The sequence below is a fragment of the Lutra lutra genome, chromosome 7 (assembly GCF_902655055.1).
Source record: "Lutra lutra chromosome 7, mLutLut1.2, whole genome shotgun sequence".
In the NCBI taxonomy this organism is placed as follows: domain Eukaryota; kingdom Metazoa; phylum Chordata; class Mammalia; order Carnivora; family Mustelidae; genus Lutra; species Lutra lutra.
In genome coordinates this window covers 61440608-61458230 of record NC_062284.1, presented here as the reverse complement: position 1 = coordinate 61458230, position 17623 = coordinate 61440608, and the positions used below count along the sequence as shown (strand labels likewise).

Sequence of the window (17623 nt, the reverse complement as noted above, 5' to 3'; positions counted from 1 at the left end):
CACAAGGCTGCCCTCAGGGAGAGCTTCCTGATGGACACAGAGCACATGCTGGACCGGGCTGCAGCTGCAGCCTCACCAGCCAGCCTGGCCACAGTGGAGGTAGCTGCCCAGAGATTGGGCATGCTGGAGGCCAGCATCCTGCCCCAAGAGGGGCGCTTCCAGGCCCTGGCCGAGATTACAGATGTCCTCCAGCAGCAGCAGCACCCTGGCTGGGAGGAGGTGGCCTGCAGGTGAGCCCGGGGCACGGAAACTATCCTCAAAACAGGGTAAGGCCTTCCTATCATACCCTTTACGTGTGCCCATTCCTGGCCATAGAGGTGTCATATGGTAAGGGCTCCCCTTGGGAAGCTCAAACTCCCACCAATGCCTGAAGTTCCAGCATCTGTAATGGACTCCTTTTGGTAAACCACCACCCTTTCTACATACTTCTTATTAATTCACTCACTAAACAAACATTTATTGAGCATCTACTATTTCCCGAGCACTGGGCTAGTGCTGGGGATTTAGTAGTGAAGAGGACACACAATAATCTCTCCCCTCCCAGAGCTTACACACGTCTAAGGAAAACAAACTATATATATATATATATGAAATGATAAAAAATAGTGATAAAGCATAGGAGATTACAAGGTGCCAAAAGAGGAAGAGGAAGGTAGACTGGGCTGTTCACTTTTGAGCAAAGACCAGCGAGGAGTGAGGGGGCAGCCATACAGATGAGACAGACTCTCCCAGGCAGCAGGAATGGCTTGTGCAGTGCCTGTAAAAGATAGCACAGAGGCCAGTGCTGACCGAAGGGACTGGCAGCAGCTGAGGTCCCAGAAGGACAGGCCCAAAGGGTGGAGGCAGATAGCATGCTGGGTTCTGTAGGGTGCCCTAAAGACGGGATTTACTCAGAGCGGAACGAGTCGTGGGAGAGCCTGAGCCGAGGAGTGCCACAGTCTAACTCCTTTTCTACAGTGATCACTTTGGAGGCCATGTCGGGGACAGATGGAAGAGGCAGAAGCAGACCACATAGGAGGCTGCACAATAATCTAGGCCAGAGAGAAGTAACGGAGGCCATGAGAAATGGTGGGATTCTAGAAATATTTTGAACCCAGGGGGACTTGCAGACAGACCAGATGCGGGCTGTGAGAAAGTGAGTTCTCCAGATTTATAGCACAGGCACTTAGAAGGCTGGAGTTGCTGTCTATCATCTGAGATGGGGCCTGGAAAGAAGGATTGGGGGCCCTGAAGACCTGAACCTCACAGACCCTTCCTCTGGCTTCTCTGTGTCTGAGAAGCAAGAATACGATGCCCCAATCACCCAGACTAGGATGCTCCAAGGCCCCAGCCACCAGGCTCAGGCTCCTCCCTGACAACCAAGTCCCCCACCAGCTATAGCCCCCAAGGTGGCTTCCCCATAGCAGCCCAGTAAAGACCACCCTTATTCTCATGTACTGCAGGCAACTGGAGATCACTGGGCGCTGGCAGCGACTTCTTGAACGTCTCCAAGGGCAGAAGAAGCAGATGGCAGACCTGCAGGCTATGCTGGGCTTGCTGCACGAGGTGGAGAGTGCCTCCAATCAGCTCAAGGAGCTCCAGGTGGGCCCTGTACCAGCAGACATCCCCCTCCCCCAGGCCAAAAAGCAGGTGCACCAGCACTATGGGGCTGCAATGTTCACTTGTCCACCCCCGGCCAGGTGCTGGCCAGCTCCACAGCCTGTGAGCAGCAGCTGGCAAAGACCATGGAGCTACTGCAGAAGCATGACCTGCTGGAGGCCCAGGTGTCTGCCCACGGAGCCCATGTGCACCATCTTGCCCTCCAGACAGCGGAGCTGGACTCCTCCCTGGGCACTGGTGTGGAGGTGCTGCAGGCCAAGGCCCAGGCACTGGCCCAGCTCCACTGGAGCCTGGTGTCTCTGGTCAAGGCCCGGTAAGAGCTCATCCCACTCTTCTACCTACTCTGGAATCTTCGTGTAACCCAGTTACCTCCTGCCCACGTTAAAAATACTGCTGACTGGGGCTCCTGGGTGGCTCAGTGAGTTAAGCTGCTGCCTTCGGCTCGGGTCATGATCTCAGGGTCCTGGGATCGAGCCACACGTCGGGCTCTCTGCTCAGTGGGGAGCCTGCTTCCTCCTCTCTCTCTGCCTGCCTCTCTGTCTACTTGTGATCTCTGTCTGTCAAATAAATAAATAAAATCTTAAAAAAAAAAAAAATACTGCTGACTTGGCAACTTTCTCCACATTATCCCTCACCCCCAAGTCTTCTGGGTCCCCTGCTGAGTCATCCAGAACAAGAAAACTCTTGTCTGGGGCGCCTGGGTGGCTCAGTGGGTTAAGGCCTCTGCCTTCGGCTCAGGTCATGATCCCAGAGTCCTGGGATCGAGCCCCACATCGGGCTCTCTGCTCAGTGGGGAGCCTGCTTCCTTCTCTCTCTCTGCCTGCCTCTCTGCCTACTTGTGATCTGTCAAATAAATAAAATCTTTTAAAAAAAAAAGAAAAGAAAACTCTTGTCTCAGGGGAAGTGTCTGAATCTGATGGGGAGCCCTCCCCAATCCCTTTGGGGTCCCTGCCTTCCCTCAGGCGGGCCTTGCTGGAGCAGAGCCTGCAGCAGGCTGAGTTCCTGCACCACTGCGAGGAGGAGGAAGCCTGGTTGAAGGAGCGCGGGCAGCTGGTGGAGGATGAGGCCCTGGGCCCGGACCTTGGCCAGATCAGAACAGCCCTGCAGAAACACAAGGTACCTGGGGCCTGCCACCCTGCCAGTCCCTACCTTGCGGCCCCCTTCTTCCCTTCACCCAGATCCCTACTCTGCACCCCGCCAGGCCCTGGAAGCCGAGCTGCGCCACCACCAGAACGTGTGCATTGATCTCGTGCGGAGGGGATGCGACCTGAGTGCCCGCGGGCACCGCATGCGGCCAGATCCCCACGAGAGGGCCGAGGCACTGCAGGGCACGTTGCAGCGGCTCAGGGCTGGGGCAGCCAGGCGTGGGGCGCGGCTGCAGGCAACTCTGCTAGCCCGGCAGGTAGCGGGACGGTGGGTGGCGGGCGGCGGTGGGTGTGTGCAGGGCGGCCAGTGCACAGCCTGCCCTCTTCCCCGCAGTACTTGGCCGACGCGGCAGACGCGGCCTCTTGGCTGCGTGAACAGCGGTCGGCCCTGGAGAGCGCCCCCTGCGGACGGAATCCCGCAGCCACCGAGGCCCTGCTGCTGCGCCACCGGCGGCTGGAGCGCGCGGTTCAGGCCTTCGGGGCCGAGCTGCGGCAGCTGGATGAGCAGGCACGCGCGGCCGCAGCGCAGGTGTCGCTCACGGTGCGTGGGGCCGGGAGGGCTCCAAAACTACGGGCCTCCGGCTCCAAATGCACGAGTGGTCTCAGCAAGGCCCCTGTTTCCCGTGACCACACAGAAGGTGGAGATGGGAGGGCTTTTGTGGCCGCCTACCGGGAAGCCTGGGCTTGGGGGGGTGGGTGCGGGGCACCCGGCGGGGCACCCCTCCCGGGCAGCCTTCTGCCTCCTGCCCAGCCCAGTGCGTGGCATCCCGTCTGCCCACCCAGGGAGGTCATCCAGTGCGTCTGGCTTTGCTCATTTTGCCTGCCAGTTTCCAGGCATTAACCAGGTTCCTGCTGGAATGCCCCCGCTTCGCTTTTACCAGCCCAGGGACAACCCCTGGCTGCACCATTTGGAGCCTTCTGTGCTTAGGGGAGCCCCAGTGGATGTGCTGCACTCTGTCTTGTCCGCACAGGTGGTGTCTGCCCTGAGCTCTCCGAAGAAAGCCCTGAGCCACCTGGGGACCTGGAGTGAGGTCTCCTGCCACTCCGGCCCCCCGGGCACCTGGAAGATGGCCCTCTCGGCTGAGCCTGACGCCATCTTTGACCCTAACACCATACTCCAGACACAGGACTGCCTGAGCGGAGACTATGAGGGCCTGCAGGCCCTGGCAAAGGTAACATTCTTGTTCTAGAAGATGTTCATGGAGCCCTTACTCTCTACTGGACCCTGAGCTGGGAGCCCAGGGACGGAGCCCTTATTGGACATGCATGCTGGCTGCAAGCAGCTTATGTGCTGGCAGAGGAGATGAGAAGTCAGTAGACAGCTGTGGATGTGATAGGAGCTCAGGTCAGCCTGGCAGACGGGGAGGGCATCTCTGAGGGAGGGATACTTGGGCTAAGACTAGGAACAAGGAAGGGCTAAGAGCAGGTAAAGGGAGGGGGGGGTGGGGGCAGAGGAGACAGGGACACATGGCCTAGGCAGGACCTAAGCCAAGGCAGGAAGGAGGCCCAGGAGGAGTAAAGACCAGAGAGTCTGGAGCCCAGCACCCAGGAGGAGTAAAGACCAGAGAGTCTGGAGCCCAGCAGTGAAGCTGGGAGTGGTAGGCAGCAGGAGGAGAGCCTGGAAGAGAGGTGGACCGAGCTAGGCAAAGCCAGGTCCCCCAGAAGTAGGGCCCTACCTGAGAGCCAAGGGCTAGATCAAAAGGGCACACTCTGCCAGGGTCCTTGACCTGATGCTGAGCTCTTGTCAGCTCCCTCCCATAGTCCTCTGACAGAGGGCACTGGGCCCACCAGTGGGGAATTGGGGTGACAGGACCACTCTGAGAGCCCCATGGGGAAGATGACCCTCACCACAATCCCTGGGCCGGCCTCTCCTCAGCACCACAGGGCGCGCTTGGAGGAGGCAGTAGCCCTGTGGGGCTTCCATGGCTTCTGTGGGGAGCTGCGGTCCTGGCTAGAGAACCAGACAGCACTGCTCCAAACGTTGCAGCCCCAGGCCCACAACTTAGAGGTCACTCGGCTCACATATGAGGTACTGCTCACCAAAGGTGGGGGTTCTCAGCTGCTCAGCCCTGCCACCTCTCCTTATTCCCATCCTTCTTCCTCCCTGCCCATTCCCGCCTCTCCATTATTCGCTCCTGTGCTTGACTGGTCCATGTTCACTCTAGGCCTGTCTGGGAAGGAGGAGCAAGGGGTCTGGCTTTGAAGTTTTTTTATCGAGCATAAATGACATGTGACATTACAGTAGTTTCAGGGATGCTACATAATGGTAGGATAGTTGTAGATACTGTGAAATGATCACCACTGTAAGTCTAGTTAATATCAACACATAATGTTCTATTATTACCATAATCAATATACATGTACATTTTACAGTAAGTTTGGTTAACAGCCATCACCACACATAGTTACGTAAGTTTTTTCTTGGGGTGAGAACTTTTTTAAAAGATTTTTTGGGCATTTATTTGTCAGAGCACAAGCAAGGGGAGTTGGCAGGCAGAGAGAAAAGCAGGCTCCCTGCTGAGCAGGGAACCTGATGTGGGACTCGATCCCAGGACCCTGGAATCAGGACCTGAGCTGAAGGCAGATGTTTAACTGACTGAGCCACCCAGGCATCCCTTAGGATGAGAACTTTCAAGATATGCTCTCTTGGCAACTTTCAAATATGCAACATAGTCTGATTAACTGTAGTCCCCATGCTAGACATTCCATCCCCATGACTTATTTTATAGCTAGAAGTTGGCACTTTTTGACCCCCGTTACCCATGTCACCCACCCCCAGCTCCCTACCTCTGGCAGCTACCAATCTGTCCTCTGTGTCTGTCTTGTTTTGTTTTGTGTTTTTAGATACCCCCATACAAGTAAGATCATACAGTATTTATCTCTCTCTGACTTACTTCACTTAGCAGAATGCCCTCATGGTCCCTCCCATTGTCCCAAATAGCAAGATTTCATTCCTTTTTTATGGTATGAAAGAAATATTTAATTCTTTCGGATGTGGTAGGTATATATATACCATATTTTCTTTGTCCATCCATTAGTGGACAGTGAGGCGGCTTCCATATCTTGGCTATTGCCTGTAATGCTGCTATGGGCATGGGGGTGCAGATATCTTTTCAAGTTAGTGTTTTCATTTTCTTTGGATAAACACCAGAAGTGGAGTTGCTAGACCGTAAGGTAGGTCTATTTTTCATTTTTTGAGGAACCTCCGTGTTCTTTTCCATAGTTGCTGCACCAATTTACATTCCCACCAACTGTGCACAAGGGTTTCCTTTCTTCCTCTTTTCCACATTCTCACCAACACTTCTTTCTAGTCTTTTCAAGAATAGCCATTCTCTGGTGATCTCTGGTTGTGGTTTTGATTTGCATCTCCCTGAAGATTAGTGATGTTGAGCATCTTTTCATATGTCTCTTGGATCTCTATGTCTTCTTTGGAGAAAGAAGATTATTTGCTCTTGTTGAACATTTTGAATTTGTTGTTTATGGTGTAAGGTAAGGGTCTAGTTTCATATTTGGCATGTGGCTGTCCGGTTTTCCCAGCACTATTGAAGAGACTATCTTTTTTCCCCAATTGTATATCCTTGGCTCCTTTTTCATAAATTAATTGACCCCATGTGCATGGGTTTATTTTTGGGCTCTCTGTTCTGTTCCACTGATCTATATGCCTGTTTTTATGCCAAGACCATGCTATTTGATTATTATAAATAATTACTATAGTTTATTATAGTAAACTATATAGTTTGAAATCAGGGAGCATGATGCCTCTGACTTGGTTCTTTCTCAACTTTGTTGTAGTTATGCGTCTTTTGTGTTTCCATACAAATTTTAGGATTGCTCTAGTTCTGTGAAAAATGATGTTGGAATTAATAGGGATTATATTGAATTTGTAGGTTGCTTTGAGTAGTATGGACATTTCAACAATATTAACTTGTCCAATCCATGAACATGGTATATCTTCCCATTTATTTGTGGGTTGTTTTTGCTTTTTTTTTTTTTTTTTTTCAATTTCTTTCATCAGAGTCTTATAGTTTTCAGTGTGTAGGTCTTTCATCTCTTATGTTAAATGTATTCTAGGTACTTTATTTTTAATGTAATTATAAGTGATATTTTTTTAAATTTCTCTGACAGTTCATTATTAGTGTACAGAAGTGCTAGCTATCCCTGTAGATTGATTTTGTGCCCTGCACTATTGCTGAATTCATTTGTTGTTAACAATTTGTCAGTGGGGTCTTTATGGTTTCTGTATATAATACATGTCATCTGCAAATAGTGACAGTTTTACTTCTTTCTAGTTTGGATACCCGGCTTTGAATTTTTTTTTTTAAAGATTTATTTATTTATTTATTTATTTGACAGATCGCAAGTAGGCAGAGAGGTGGGGGGTGGAGGGAAGCAGGCTCCCTGCTGAGCAGAGAGCCTGATTCAGGGCTCGATCCCAGGACCCTGGGATCATGACCTGAGCCGAAGGCAGAGGCTTCACCCACTGAGCTACCCGGGCACCCCCTGGCTTTGAATTTTTAAAAAACCCTCCCTCCCTTTACGGTCAGAAATCCTGGTCCTTTGAGAGGGAAGCAGTTCAAACACCTAGGCAGCAGAGCATGTCTGAGGTAATTTGTAGTCTTGAGGGCAGCTGTGAGAAGAAAAAAAAACCCTCAAGGCCTGGTCTTCCTTTCCCCAGAACTTCCTCACTACCCTGGCTGTGGGAAGGGGCTACTGGGCTGAGGTCAGCAGCAATGCAGAACAGCTGAAGCAGAGATATCCTGAAGGTACCCCCAGAATTCAGCAACAGCAGGAGGAATTGAGCCAGAGGTAAGAATGACGGAGTGCAGGATGGGCTGGATACAGTTCCCAGGCCTGTGGAGCCTGCTTATCTACCTCCCAAGATGCCAGGAGGAAACACTGGGTGTGTCAGAGACAGGGAGGAGAGGGTGTGGGAATGGCCAGCCTGGTAGCAGCCATTGTGTGAGCCCCCGGCCAAGGTCCTGGGGTGGATGGGGATGTCCCCGTGATGGAGACATCCCTGTTTCCTCTGGTCAGGTGGGGGCAGATGGAAGCTCTGAAGAAAGAGAAGGAAACACAACTGGCACACACCACAGATGTGTGCACTTTTCTGCATGAGTGTGGATCCACACAGGTCCAGCTGCAAGACCTGATTCTCCAGCTGGAAACCCTCCAGCTGGGGCAATCCAAGGACAGCCACCGCCCCCTGCAGCTGGCCCAGCAGAAGATGTTAACGCTGGAGAGGAGAGTCCACTACCTGAAAAGGGCAGCCATGAAGTACAGCCTGGGCTTGGCATGGGGACAGGGCCCTGGGAGGCAGGGGAGGACTGAGCAGGGTTGTGGGAATGAGGAATGGGACAGAAAGTGGAGGATGGGCAGGATGTGCTGTCTGAAGGACGGGGGCGGGGGGGGGGGACACAGGTGGGGTAAGGGTACAAGGAAATGCCCATGGAGACATGGAGAAAGGGCGAGCCACACAGGCTTGCTGCCCCAGGGGCAAGGGGGGAGATGGGAATGATGTGTCCCCACCCCTTCCCCTGGGGAATCCGAGCCTGGACACCAGGCCTCCAGGGCAGGGTCCTAACGAGGCGGTGGACCCCATCTCCCAGGGCTGAGGAGCTGGGCCCCCCAGAGAGCCGGTCCCTGCAAGAACAGGTGGAGCCGCTGTGGGAGCTGCTGGAAAGGGGACAGCAGCAGGTGGCCCGACAGGCTAGGGCCTGGGCTGAAGCGCGGGCACGGCAGAGCTTCCTGCAGGAGAGCCAGCAGCTGCTGCTGTGGGTGGAAGGCATCTGGGCTCAGCTGCGCGGGGAGGAGAAGGTGGTGGATGTGGCCTCAGCCCAGCAGCTGCTGATGGAGCACACAGACCTGCTGGTGGAGATCCAGCTACAACAGGAGAGGTCAGGAGGGGAGGGCAGACAGGACAGCCTTCAGGGGACAGGCCACCAGAAAGCAAGAGGCAGGAAACGGGGTGTCACCCAGGGGAGTAGGCCAAGCTAGGATCCAGCAGGTGCTTGGGGCAGGTTTTAAGGAGGGGGATGTAGGGGCGCCTGGATGGCTCAGTGGGTTAAAGCCTCTGCCTTTACCTCAGGTCATGATCCCAGGGTCCTGGGATTGAGCCCCACATCGGGCTCTCCGCTCAGCAGGGAGCCTGCTTCCCCCTCTCTCTGCCTGCTTCCCTCTCTCTCTGCCTGCTTCTCTGCCTACTTGTGATCTCTGTCTGTTAAATAAATAAATAAAATCTTTAAAAAAAAAGGGAGGGGGATGTAACCAAGAACTGGTCAGGCATCCTGCGTACTTCTGGGGGTGAGGTGGGGTGGGATACAGGGCAGAATCTTAGCTTCCCGGAAGGTTCTGTCAAGTGCAGACTTGGCCAGACCCCATCCAGGTGAACCTGATGTATTGCTTTGAGTACTCGCTTCTGGATGACACAGACCCCACAGGCTCCCAGAGTCAGATGGCTCCTCCCCAGTCTGGCTAGACCATCGGTCCTGCGGGGATGACAACCCAGGTCTGTCAGGCAGGCAGGTCACCATGCACAGTTTACAGGCTGTGCCCGCACAGGAGAGCCCGAAGGTAGCCGAGTTGGGCACTGAATCCATCCCGTCCTCTGTTTCTAGACTCTACTAATGGGTTGAGGCTGCCTCACCTCAGAGGAAGCAGAGCCTTTTCTTAATCCACACAAAGGTGTCACCTGTCCCCAAGCTGTGTGCCCATGTGCTCAGCTGGCTGAGAGAGGCGCCCTTTCTCATGTCCATGGCCATATGGTGGCCCGGGTGCAGTTTGAGGGATTCTTCTACTTGCCTGGGCATGGCCAGTGGGATGGGGCCCTGGAGCAAGTGTGTGACCAGCAGGAAGCGTGACCGCCATGAGACCTCAGCAGCGTGCCTGGCCCATTATGGTCTGCACCTCACTAGTGAGCTAGGGCACAATTCCTAGGGGACGAGTACACCACTGGGGCTAACTAACCACAGATCCCCCCTGCCAGTTAGCCCCCTATCAGAGCTCCAAAGTGAGTGACCAAGGGAGAGGGGAGGAAGGGGCAGTGAGAGGTGCAGATGGGGTTTGACATTCCGCCTGTCGTTCTGGACAGGCTGCAGCAGCTGGAGGCTCAGGGCCAGACCCTTTCAGCCTTGGACTCCCCGGACTCCCAGGAGGTGGCCCGCACTCTGAGGCTCCTGGGCCAGCAAGGCCCAGGCCTGCAGGCCGCCTGGGAGCAGAGACGGCAGCGGCTGCAGGAGGGGCTGGAGTTGCAGAGGTTTGGCGGAGATGTCGATGGTTTCACTGCCACCTGTGCCAGACACGAGGCCTTCCTGCAGCGGGACAAGCTTGGGGTAGGGGGCCAGGGATATGGGGCTGCAGGGCTGCTTCCCCATCACTGGGGGGAGCTTTGAAGATGGGCAGGGGCTGGAGTGGGGGTTGCTGGTGGCCCTGGGGCCAGCAGTAGGCAAGGTGGTGCTGACCCCATCGTCCCAAGCATGACCCCCAGCCTCTGCCTCCCAGGACGATGTTGGGGAAGCCCAGAGCCTGCTGCAGCAGCACCAGGACTTTGGGCGGCTCCTGGGCATCCTTGGCCATCGAGTAGAGGCTCTGCGGGCACGTGGTGAGAAGCTGGCCCTGAGCCAACACCCTGCTGCACACAAGTGAGTCAAGGCCCATGGGCACAGAGCACACCCTATATGGCCTGCTGCCCTGAGGCTGGGAGAGGGTGTGGGCATCAAGGTGGCAGTGGGGCATGCCCTGAGCTGAGTCCCCTACCCCTGAGCCCTCCCCCACTCCACCTGGCCTCCAGGGTCCGGGAACAATTGCAGAGTGTCCAGGCACAGTGGACCAGGGTCCAGGAGAGGAGCGAGCAGAAGAGGAGGTGGCTGCTGGCTTCCCTCCAGCTGCAGGTGAGGCAGCCAGCCCAGGTGGACGAGGCCTCCCGGGAGGAGAGCCTAGGAGGCCCCTGCTGCGTGAACACTCGTGCGCAATGCAGAGCCCTTTATGGTTTGCAAAGCACCTTCCCACATGTTCTGTTCTGCCACCGACCCCCATAGCCCCTCTTGTGGGACATGTGTTATGGCTCTGATTTTTACAGGCTGAGGCCACACTGTTGAGGCAGGACTAAACAAAGTCCTGATAAACTCTCTTGGCCTCCCTCACCTGGCGACTCCCCTTGCCCATCATTTTGGGCCACACTCTGGGCTCACGCTTGGGCCATGGGCACCCACCGCAGACCTCGGCTCTGTCAGAGACTTGTTCAGCCCCCATGGGGACTCAGAGCTGTGCCGGTCCACAGGCCTCCTGTGGCATAAGCCTATTAGGAGAGAGAAATGGCCATATGTGATCTGAGGTGGCCCGAGTGGTGGGGACTGACCAAGGGCTCCTGTTTTCTGGGCACAGGACACCATTGGGGGGCCCCAGGCTGTCCCTCCCCGGACCTCCTCCTGCTGTGAGGGGAACATTTCCCTCCCCATCTCCGCTTTCCTGTCCCCACTTGTGAGTGGTAACCCAGGCCCCACCTTACACACTGTGTCCTGCTCTTTCCCAGGGGGGTCCGTGAGACCCCCCTCTCTCTAGAGGTCCATGCATCAGCCCTTCCCCCTGGCTCATGAGACCCATTTTCTCCTGGTTCTTGGGCAGGAATGGCAGCAGGATGTGGCAGGGCTGGTGCTGTGGATAGAGGAGAAGGGGCTGAGGGCAGCGGAGGAGCCTTCCCTAGAGCCCAGCGACATCCTGCAGCAAGCCGCGTGGCATGAAGCCGCCAAGCGTGAGCTGCTGGCCTCCTCTGGGCACGTGGAGGGCCTACAGCAGGTGAGGGTGCTAGACAGGGTTGCAGGGCTCATGCCTCTTCAAATCCCCAGCCCAGCTGAATGGCCTGTTTTCATGGAACAAACTCACCGAAGGAAGACTCGTTCTCAGTCATCTCGGAATTAGGATCCCCCAGATTCCTCCTCCACTCTGCTAGATACCCCTCTGTCTTGGTGCCCAAACCAGCCCAGAACGTTCCCTTCATGTCTTCCCATCATCCCCACCCCACCCCCAGCTCTCAGGGCAGCTCCAGCACCTGCCACTTCCACCTGAACAAAGCCTTCCCGTCTGCTGCGGGTTCACCCTGCTCACCTCAGGGGCATCAGCCCAGAGCCCGCCCACCGCTGCCTACAGATGGGGGCTACAGGAAATGTTTGAGCCCTTGCAGCCTGGAGAACGCAACCTGTAGCAGACTACCCTTCCCCCCACCTCTGCCATCTGGGTCCCGCCTGCTGTGGCCCCTCGTGGTAAAGCAACTCAACACAATTCCCTCCATCTTTGTGTCTACTCCAGGCGGGGAGACGGCTGCTGAGCGACGGGCACTGTGCCGGGGAAGCTGTGCAGGCCAGCCTTCAGGGCCTGAGCAGCAAGTGGGAAGAGTTGAAGAACAATCTGGCCAGGCAGGGGGACCGGCTCCAGCAGACTAGACAGCTTCTGGGGCTGCTACAGGTCTGCTGAAGAGCGGGCCAGGGCACAAGAGGGAGACTGAGGCTCTGCTGGGCCAGGATGGGGAAGGGGAACAGGCAGGACAGGCAGGGGCAGGGAGGAGTCTAGGGTATTCTAATTCTGGAGGGGCCCTGGGGAGTCCTGCCGTCTTGAGAGGCCTCTGGCTGATGTCAAGTGGGGCCTGGCTCTGACAGTTTAGAATTATCTCCTGTGTGCCCAGGGTGGAGTTGGCACAGCTGGGATACCTATGGAGGAAGAAGCATGAGGGGATGGGAGTGTTCATGAGGCTCTGGGGCGCGGGGCGGGTGGGAAAGTGGACGGTGAGACTCTGGGGTCCCGAGTAGGTCCTCGGCGAATCTGGTAAGCGGCAAGCTTACCATACTCCAGTATGGTCTTGGAGTCCAAGAACTTGGAAACCTATGCTACAGAGCCTGATGCAGGACCCTGCACTCTCCCCAGGATGCCAAGGAGAAGATGAAGCAGCTGGAGAGGAGCCTGCAAAGCGCACAAACAGGGCAAGACCTGGGTTCCAGCCGGGAGTTACAGAAACGGCACTGCCAACTGGAAAGCGAGAGCCAGGCACTGGCCAGCAAGATGGCTGCCCTCGTCTCCCAGGCCCACCAGGGGCTCACTTCTCAGACCATTATGGAGGAGACCCAGAAGTACCTACAGAGGTACCCACCCGCTTGTTCCATCTTCACCCCACTCTGTGCTACCCCCCATCCCATGAACGTGAGGACAGTTTAACCAGTGAGGCCAGCAGTGGCATCTACATGACCTACTTGTCCAAATCTCCTTCCCTTATGAGGAGGGTCATTCCCGGGATAGGAAGGCCAGAGACCCCAATTCTAGGCATCCTCAGTACCCCACAATCTGAAGTCAAGCAGGTTATCTGGGTGAAGTGTTTGGCCTTGGGCCCTTTCCAGCTGCCTCACCGTCATCAGATGAGGCTCTCCCCTGTCCTCTGCTTCATTCCTCATGGGTCCCTCACTGGGCTGTGGGAAGCCCTGAGGGCCCCCCCACCCACCGACTGTTCCCACTGTCTACCATCTCTTCTGCCTTCACCCAGGTTCAAGTCTCTGCAGGGACCTCTGGCCACCCATTGCCTACAGCTGCAGGCCTCAGTGGAGCTGCATGAGTTCTACCAACTGAGCAACCTGGAGCTCACTTGGGTGACTGAGCGCATGGCCAGAGTCGGCTCCGCCCAGTGCTTAAATGGTGCCCAGAGCCTTTGCCACAAGCACGAGGTATTCGCCCCTGTTCCTCCCAGGATCCCTGACCTCCCACTCTGAGATCTTAGAAGCCTTCTGTCACTAACAGGGTGTCCCTATTCCCAAGTCTCTGCCCCCAGTTATTCACTGCCCAGTTTTGCCCCAGTGGCCCCTGGAGCTGCATGCACAGCTCTGTTGTAGGCGCCTGGTGTCTAAGGGAAGCCCAGAGGCAACAGTCCCCATCCCATTCTGTGGCAGGAGCTCGGGGCAGAGATGAGAGCCCACCAGGGACAGGTACAGCACGTGCTGGGTTCTGGACAGAGCCTTGCGGCCTCGGGGCACCCCGAAGCCCCGCGCATCCTGGAGCAATGCCAGAAGCTGGAGGGCCGCTGGGCCAAGCTGGAGCGGACGTGGGAGGTGCAGGCCCAGTGCCTGCAGCAGGCTGTGGCTCTCCAACAGGTGGGACACGGAGAGCCCCCGGGGTCACACTGTGAGGAAGCTCTGCAGGAGCTGGGCCTCTCAGAGGGGCAGGTCAGTTGGCAGAACCCTGGCCCAGAAGCTGGCAAGTCCCCAATAGGCACAGAATCCTTTGCATGGGCTGCTGGAAAGCCTAGTGTGATGTCCCCAAGGGTTGGTGGAGGGTCCCAGCTGACATCATCAGGGTGAGGTGGCCTCATTCCTGGCAGTGTTTTCTGGCTGCATTGGAGCTGGAGGACTGGGTAAAGGAAAAGCAGCCACTGGTGAGCAGTGAGGACTGTGGTGGAGATGAAGCAGCCACCTCCAGGCTCATCAAGAAGAACCAGGTACCATGTCCCGGGCAGCCTGCACACAGCCTGTCCTGGGGAGACAATGAGCCATGAGGAGAGGTCTATCATGCTCGCCAAGGGCACATTCTCCTTCCCAGGGGCACAGAGCTCTGCTGTTTCTTCCTGAAGACACAGCCAACTCCTTTCCTGCCAACCCCCAAGTCTGGCAGGGCCCCCTGCCCATCCCCAGGGCTCCCCTCCTTCAGAGACAGCCCTTTGAAGAACTCTGCCCCCTTCTTTAGTCTCCTGACCCATTGACACCCCTGTGGCCTCAGGATTTCTCTGCCTTCTTCCTCTCTTGCCCCAGCACCTTCTCCCATGTCTTCCTCAGGGTTCTTCCTCCCACACTTTGAATGTCACCCTTTGAGTTAACCAAATGCCCTCTTGAAACCTACCTCCCCTGGCAAGCATTCCCCCGCCACGGTTAAAGGGAGGGAGGCCCAGCGCACCCTCCTCCTGGGCTCAGACTCTCAGGACCTCACAGCCCTGGACCCCACAGCAGCCCTGGTTCCGGCTGGCACTGACGCGTCCTCTTGTCTGGACGTGGTTTCCATAGAGCCCTCATGGTCGGTGTTTCCACGTCCTGGGATGGAGGACTCTCAGCCATTCATGCGGGGCATGGGTGCTCACTTGGGTGGCTGAGCACATGGCCAGAGTCGGCTCCGTCGTGCCCTTGTGGGGCTTCGGTGTCCCAGACGTCCTGGGCAGCTCACTTAACCCCGGGCCATCGCTGTCTTCTGTATTGTCGGGGTCTAGTGCAGTATCTCCTGCGTCCTCCCTCCCCCGGCCCCATTTACCCAGCACCTAACCTCTCTTACTAAATAGTGAGTCCTCTGAGGACACAGTAAGAACTCCATGAGCATTGGGTGAGTGGATGTTGGACGCATGGCTGGGCGGATGGGGGGATGAATGGACGGGTGGATCAGTGGGTGTGTAGATGGGCAGACGGTTGAGTTTGAGGATCAGTGGCTGAAGGGAAGGGTGGGGAAGATGTGTGTGTGGGTGAAGGAGCCATCCAGTCTGCGCCGAGCCTGGGTCCGTGTGTGCTGGCAGGCCCTGCAGCAGGAACTGGCTCTCTGCTGGAGCTCCATGGAGAAGCTTGACCAGAGGGCACAAATCCTCGCTGGCCCCGGGGCCCCGGAGCACCTGCTCGTGGTACGGGAGAGGCTCTGGGAGCAGCTGAGGGCACTGCGGGAACGTACAGCCACACGGTAAGGGGCGCTGTACCTGCTCTAGGTCTGGCGGGACCTAGCCATGGTTGACCGTTCCCATGCCGTGACCCTGAGCTGGAAGGAAACCCTGGCCCCCAGCCCATAGAGATGTGTCAGAGGAGCCCTTGCTGGGGGTTACTCCCCTCCTTCCGTCAAGTCCACAGCAAGGCCTGCTGGGCAAGAACTCAGCCCCCAGCTCCCTGCTCCCAGCTCCCATTGCTTCCCTGCATATGAGCCCACTGCCCTCCACTGCCCTCCTTGGCTTTACTTCTCCCTGAATCCAGAACCACAGGCTTGCACAGAGATCACGAATAAGCTCCTTCAGGTTGCCCCCTTCCACTGGGCCCTCTCTCCCCAGGGGAGTGGGCAGCCAACCTGTGGGAACCACGGGCTGTCCCCACAGGGGCCGAGAGCTGGAGGGGACTCTGAAGCTGCATGAGTTCATGGGGGAGGCTGAGGAGCTGCGGACCTGGCTGGCTAGCCAGAAGCAGGTGGCCGGGCTTGGGGAGAGCCTCGGAGAAGACCATGAGCACATCCTGGTGAGCAGAAAGTGCTGGGAAGACACCCTCAGGGAGAAGGCCGGGGGCAGTGGGCCAGCCCAAAGGGCTGTGGAGGAGGGGGCTGTGGGAGTTGTGAGTGCTGGCTGAGGACAGGCCTTCTGAGGAGGTGTAGGCACGGGTGCTGTCCCACTCCTCGTTGCCCAATCAGGAGGCCCCAGCTTCCCAGGCTGCTTGCTGCCTTCCTGGGGGGTCACTCTGTCACCCACTGCCCTCTTGTCCTCAGCACCTCTGCACTGAGTTCACAAGGTTTCAGCGGCGAGTGGAGCTGGGTGCCCGGAGGGTGGCGGCCTGCCAGCAGCTGGCAGAGAGCCTGCAGGATCTCGGGCACAGGGCCGCCCCTGATGCCCAGCAGACGCAGCAGCACCTGCAGTGAGTGCCCAGTGGGCTAGGCCGGGGGTGCTGGCTTGGGGGAGCGAGCTGTGCAGGCAGCTCCTGGGGTGTTCAGAGAGGGCAGGCCACTCTGAGGGCCACACTGGCTCTGTCTGCCTGCAAGGATTCTGGAGAGGGCTCTGGCCCCAGGGAGGCTGAGCCAGCTCCTGGTGACCACAGACTGTGAAGGGAGGCAAGTCTGGGTGTGCAGGTCAGGGACGCCTGCGCGGACCCCCAGGGACAATTTTCCAAACCCCTGGCTCCCAGGACTTGGGGAAGGAGTTCTGCAAAGACGGCCTAGATGCCACCTGGTTGGCATGGGTCCCCCCACTCCCAATCCCAGCCTGCGGGCTCTGAGGCCAGGCCTGACTTGTCCATGACCCCTGGCATGGAGCCTGGCCTGGTGGAAGCCTTAGAAGCTCAGTGAGAGTTGGCTGAGCACACTGAGGAATGGAGAGAAGATGCAGCTCCTGCCCTTGAGTGTTTATAAGCTGACTGACATTTGCAACTGGAATATACAAGAGGGAAGGAGCACAAAGCTTAGAAATCAAGGGCTGACTGATATGAGGAAGTGGAGATGCAACATGGGGGGTTAAGGGGGTAGGAGAAGAATAAATGAAACAAGATGGGATTGGGAGGGAGACGAACCATAAGTGACTCTTAATCTCACAAAACAAACTGAAGGTTGCTGAGGGGAGGGGGATTCGGAGAGGGGGGTGGGGTTATGGACATTGGGGAGGGTATGTGCTATGGTGAATGCTATGAAGTGTGTAAACCTGGCGATCCACAGACCTGTACCCCTGGGGATAAAAATATATGTTTATAAAAAATAAAAAAATTAAAAAAAATAATTAAAATAATTTAAAAAATGGTTTTGTCTGATAGTAAAAAAAAAAAAAAAAGAAAGAAATCAAGGGCTGAGCATGACAGCGGTGAAGGACTGAATTCGTGGTAAAGCTGGAAAGGCTCCAGGCAGGCCCTGAGGCAGGAAAGGGGGTTCCAAAGGGGAGTTCTGGGCCAGTCCTGGATGCAGCCCGGAAAGGACAAGGGCTGATAGGACTAGCCAAGTGTGGAATGAGATGCTGGGCCAATGGCTGACATCCTGTTGGTCTTCCACACACCTGGGGACAGGGCTGCCTGGTCAGAGCTGTGGGAGCTGACCCAGGCCCGAGGCCACCAGCTGCAAGATGCCGAGGTCACCCTCCGAGTACACAGAGATCTGTTGGAAGCCCTCACACAGGTCCAGGTACAAGCCCAAGGGGAGGAAGG

The 17623-nt window shown here is 56.6% G+C and overlaps 1 protein-coding gene across 1 annotated transcript in view; it reads left to right on the top strand.

The window, feature by feature from the left end:
• The first annotated feature begins 211 nt into the window (after positions 1–211).
• The window catches only part of SPTBN5 (spectrin beta, non-erythrocytic 5), a 43099-nt gene continuing 25687 nt past the window's right edge, over positions 212–17623 (top strand). The window contains exons 1-24 of the mRNA XM_047736809.1: positions 212–266; positions 1443–1581; positions 1680–1912; positions 2562–2715; positions 2801–3001; positions 3079–3285; positions 3716–3916; positions 4621–4773; positions 7420–7550; positions 7779–8018; positions 8351–8638; positions 9832–10072; positions 10242–10381; positions 10531–10630; positions 11364–11534; positions 12045–12200; positions 12657–12871; positions 13267–13444; positions 13667–13867; positions 14095–14211; positions 15268–15425; positions 15829–15964; positions 16209–16354; positions 17486–17600. Coding sequence (XP_047592765.1) covers positions 1507–1581; positions 1680–1912; positions 2562–2715; positions 2801–3001; positions 3079–3285; positions 3716–3916; positions 4621–4773; positions 7420–7550; positions 7779–8018; positions 8351–8638; positions 9832–10072; positions 10242–10381; positions 10531–10630; positions 11364–11534; positions 12045–12200; positions 12657–12871; positions 13267–13444; positions 13667–13867; positions 14095–14211; positions 15268–15425; positions 15829–15964; positions 16209–16354; positions 17486–17600 — 3957 coding nt within the window. The 5' untranslated portion in view covers positions 212–266; positions 1443–1506. The remainder of the gene's footprint in view (positions 267–1442; positions 1582–1679; positions 1913–2561; positions 2716–2800; positions 3002–3078; positions 3286–3715; positions 3917–4620; positions 4774–7419; positions 7551–7778; positions 8019–8350; positions 8639–9831; positions 10073–10241; positions 10382–10530; positions 10631–11363; positions 11535–12044; positions 12201–12656; positions 12872–13266; positions 13445–13666; positions 13868–14094; positions 14212–15267; positions 15426–15828; positions 15965–16208; positions 16355–17485; positions 17601–17623) is intronic.